General features: G+C 39.1%; 1 protein-coding gene across 1 annotated transcript in view; it reads left to right on the top strand.

Moving 5' to 3' along the window:
* LOC118599013 (macrophage mannose receptor 1-like) overlaps positions 1 to 3582 on the top strand; it is a 19446-nt gene extending 15864 nt beyond the window's left edge. Inside the window, exons 6-8 of the mRNA XM_036213024.1 lie at positions 542 to 871; positions 2564 to 2670; positions 3258 to 3582. Coding sequence (XP_036068917.1) covers positions 542 to 871; positions 2564 to 2670; positions 3258 to 3353 — 533 coding nt within the window. The 3' untranslated portion in view covers positions 3354 to 3582. The remainder of the gene's footprint in view (positions 1 to 541; positions 872 to 2563; positions 2671 to 3257) is intronic.
* Positions 3583 to 3993: the final 411 nt, after the last annotated feature.

The raw sequence follows: 3993 nt of genomic DNA on the forward strand, positions 1-3993 counted from the left end.
GAACAATAAAGAGGAAAACATAATTGATAGCTTAGCACTACATTGGCGCTTTCTAATCACGTCATCATTTTCTGCCAGTGGCTACAACGGCTCCGCCCCAATTCTCCCGTTTTATGCTTCTATGGACCTACAATGGATAGGTATCCTCAGGAGGTGCGGGGCGGAACTGTTTAAAACGGGTCTATTTTACTATGGAAACGGTCAAAATACCAGACCGTACCATACTGGACCGCTCAGTGGAAACGAGGTTTAAGTTTCCTTGGGTGGGTTAGATTTGGCAGCTCAACTAATCCTTTACTAGTGGCTTAACATAGGAGGTAGGATGCAGCGTAAAAGCCCTCTGAGAGCATACAGTCTCCCCTTGCCTCATCACCTTTACAGAAGTAAGAAGAGGAGAGCAAAGACTACAAGACATCTGCCCAATTAAGACTTAACTTTGCCCATCCCGAGACTTCAACCAACAACCCTCCAACTGAAGTTTTATGTCACTAAATGTTAAGCCATCATACACCTAATAAACATTTCTATGTTTCTTTCTAAGGGAGCAGCGCAACATTTGTCCACATCAACATTTCCATGACATGGACTGAGGCTCAGAGCTATTGCAGAGGACATCACACAGACCTGGCCAGTGTGAGGAACATGGAGGAGAACCAGAAGATCATGGGAATAAAACCTCCTGGAGGACAAGTCTGGCTCGGCCTGCGCACCGGCACCTGGGCGTGGTCAAGTGCGAGCACTGCTGTGTATAGAAACTGGGCAGAGAGAGAACCTAATGACAGTGGAGATTGTGTGGTGGCAAACTTTGATGATACTGGAAAATGGGAGGACTGGAACTGTAATGATAGCAAAGCATTCATTTGCTACCATGGTAAGCTATGATTCAATCAGTGTGGAGACTACATTGTTTATGCTGCCATCAGAAATACAACTGTCACCACACAATGGGGAGGCATCGCCAGAATCTTCGGGATTTCCCGCCACAGTCCAATTTTTCTGAAAATCATATGGTTGTGAATGTAGACGGCGACAGTCAGGGGTGCAGAATGGCACCCAGGCTACAGGGCAGCTGGCAGCACTTGATATGGAAGGCTGCCATCCGGAGACATTCACACATCGTCCAATCAGAGCTGCTGCCGTCCAAAAACATTCTTCTTAGGTTAATTGGTTACTCTAAATCAGGGGTATGAAAATCAATCGCACAAGGGGCCAAAATCCAAAACACGCCTTCAGTAGTGGGCCGAACAGGATAAACATTTATTGAACACCTTAAAACTACCTTTTTAAAACTTTAAAACCGTAACTTTATAGCATAATTATATATTAGATTATTATATATTATATTAGGTAAGCCAAAACAGTTAGCATGTAGCTAAAAAAAAAGCTAAACTTCAAAACACCCAAGAAACTGAAAAAAGCCTAATTTAGCTAAAACAGTTAGCTAAAATATTAGCTAAACTCCAAAATAGCCCAAACAAATCTTATTAAATGCTTAAAGATTCCAAAAATCTAGCAGAATGACAATTTTTAAAACATTAAATCCGTAACTTATTAACATAATTATGAATAATGAAAAGGCAGGAATGTTATTCCAGAATAAATCAACTTAAACCTTAAATAACTTTCAATATTTTACTATCGATAAAAATATGTTTTGTCCAAATTATCCAAATTAGAAAGACAACATTGGGCCATCAATAACAACAAATTAAAATGATCTGTAGCGCCGATTTAAATAGCTGGTGGGCCTGATCCGGCCCCTGGGCCTCGACTTTGACATATCTGCTCTAAATTGTCTCTAAGTGTAAATGTTAGTGGGATTGAGGCCCTGCGACAGACTGGCGACCTGTCCAGGGTGTATTCTGCCTTTTATCATTAGAGTCCGACACTTCCGTGACCCTGAAAGTGACAAGCAGCTAAGAAGATGAATGAACGGTTGATCTTAGCTACTGTATTTTATGCACTATGGGATGCAATGGATTATAAGGAGCATCGTCAGGGAACGGTCTTTGTACTGAACTCTATTGTGGAATAAGCGAGTCAAAAGAGTCAGAGATAAGTCCGTCAGGCTTACAGGTAGCTAGTCCTTGGTTGATTATTTTGTTGTTATGGAGAAGGAAACATAAGTCTAGAGAGATGACATGTATTTACTATAAATGAACCAAAATGTTAATGTCTTTTCTATCTCATAAATCCTAGATCAAAACATCTTTTCTTCTCAAAAGGCTTCAATCTTTTCTTGAAGACGTTCCTATCCAGAAGCTTCATCAGCTCTAGAGTATAAGAAGTGAAACATCTTGAAGAATAGAAAGAAGTCCAGTTGTCTTTTGTGAATAAAACACCTCGGTTTACTATGACCTGAGAATCTCCACAATCTCCCCAAAATCCCAAATAGCTTTAGTCTTAAACCTCTACTTGCTCTTCTGGCCTTCATTTCAATCACCAAATATCAAACAAACAAGCCTCCATATGAATGAACCAATGGTGACTTTAGAGTTGAAGTCAGTTTTTTTATTGTATCTGTTAAAATGTAAAACCTGTCATTCTTTATCTCTCCTCTAAGATGTGGTCATTAGTCGTCTGCCCAAGCTGGTGGTGAAACTGAGTGTGCAGAAGAGCGTCTCTCTGGATCTAGATGACCTGGTGGTTCTGAATTCCATGCTGCAGCAGGTAAACCACTGCAGGTGTTTTCCCCACAATCCACACGCAACTGTTCTCTGAGCCTCAAGCATCATGCTGTTGAAGGTCAAAAGTGGTTCTTCATAACTATTTTTTACATATGTAAGCTCCTCTATACGTTTAGCTATTGTTGGAATTTAACTTCCTTTAAGTAAAACCAGTACAATCACAAGATTTCTGCCTGGTTACTTTTTCTTTATGTCACATAAAGTTGTTTTATGCTCGTGTGATAAAACTTTCAAACTTTGAAATAGTTTAATACTCGCTGATTTATTTATTGGTGATTGTAGTTCCTGAATGAGTGTGTGACCATCTCCTGTTCAAAGTATGAGCCTAAAACAAACCTAATTTAAGTCAAAAGTGAGATTTTTTGTATGTTTCAGCTGTAGTCCAAAACTTTTTGGCTAATTCCAAAACTTTTATTAAGAAGTTGACGAGAAGAAAGTTTGTTTGTTGGGACGGTTTGACATTCCAAACCCATGTTTGTATTTAATCCCAAAGCTATGCAAAACTTCTGTACTTTCATGTCCAACGATTCAGCTATTCAATGATTGTTCTAAACGTCTGTTGTGTTTCAGCTCACACAGAAGCTGATGGAGCGCCCGGCGAACGGAAAGGTCAAGCTGAGCTGGAGGACGCGGTCAGATGGAAAGATCTTCCACAAGCGTACATAGTATGAAACAGGAGAAAGGCTTTTCTCCTAAAACAAGTGACCGTAGACGGTCTAAGAAGTGTGTTCCATGGCTTTAAAATACTTAATGTTGTCATTTTAGATTAAGTGTAGCTTTAGCAGCTCATAAACAACAAACCCTTTAACACCTGAGGCGTCGTCGGTGATGCCGAGTTTTGACCCAACAGAACCTTATGATTCCTTGGAGGACATGTGTCAAAGTCAAGGCAGCCGGATCCGGCCCTCCAAGTAATTCTATCCGGCCCTCGAGATCATTTGATCTTATTCTTATTAATGGCCCGATGTTATCTTGCTCACATTTCTAACTTGTATAACTTTGACAAAATATATTTTTATGGAGAGTAAAATAATGAAAGCTATTTAAGGTTTAAGTTGATTTATTCTAGAATAATATTCCTGCCTTTTTGTTATTAATATTTATGTTAAAAAGTTACAGTTTCAGGGTTTAAAAATGTGGCATTCTGCTAGATTTTTTTGAATTACTTTTTTCATTTACTACAATTTTTTTGACTATTTTGGAATTTAGCTTATATTTCAACTACATGCTAGATATTTTGGCTTATTTAGGCTTTTTATTCTTTTTTTTAGGCTGTTTTGGAGTTAGGCTAATGTTTACACGCCTG

Source organism: Oryzias melastigma, linkage group LG7 (assembly GCF_002922805.2).
Source record: "Oryzias melastigma strain HK-1 linkage group LG7, ASM292280v2, whole genome shotgun sequence".
NCBI lineage: Eukaryota > Metazoa > Chordata > Actinopteri > Beloniformes > Adrianichthyidae > Oryzias > Oryzias melastigma.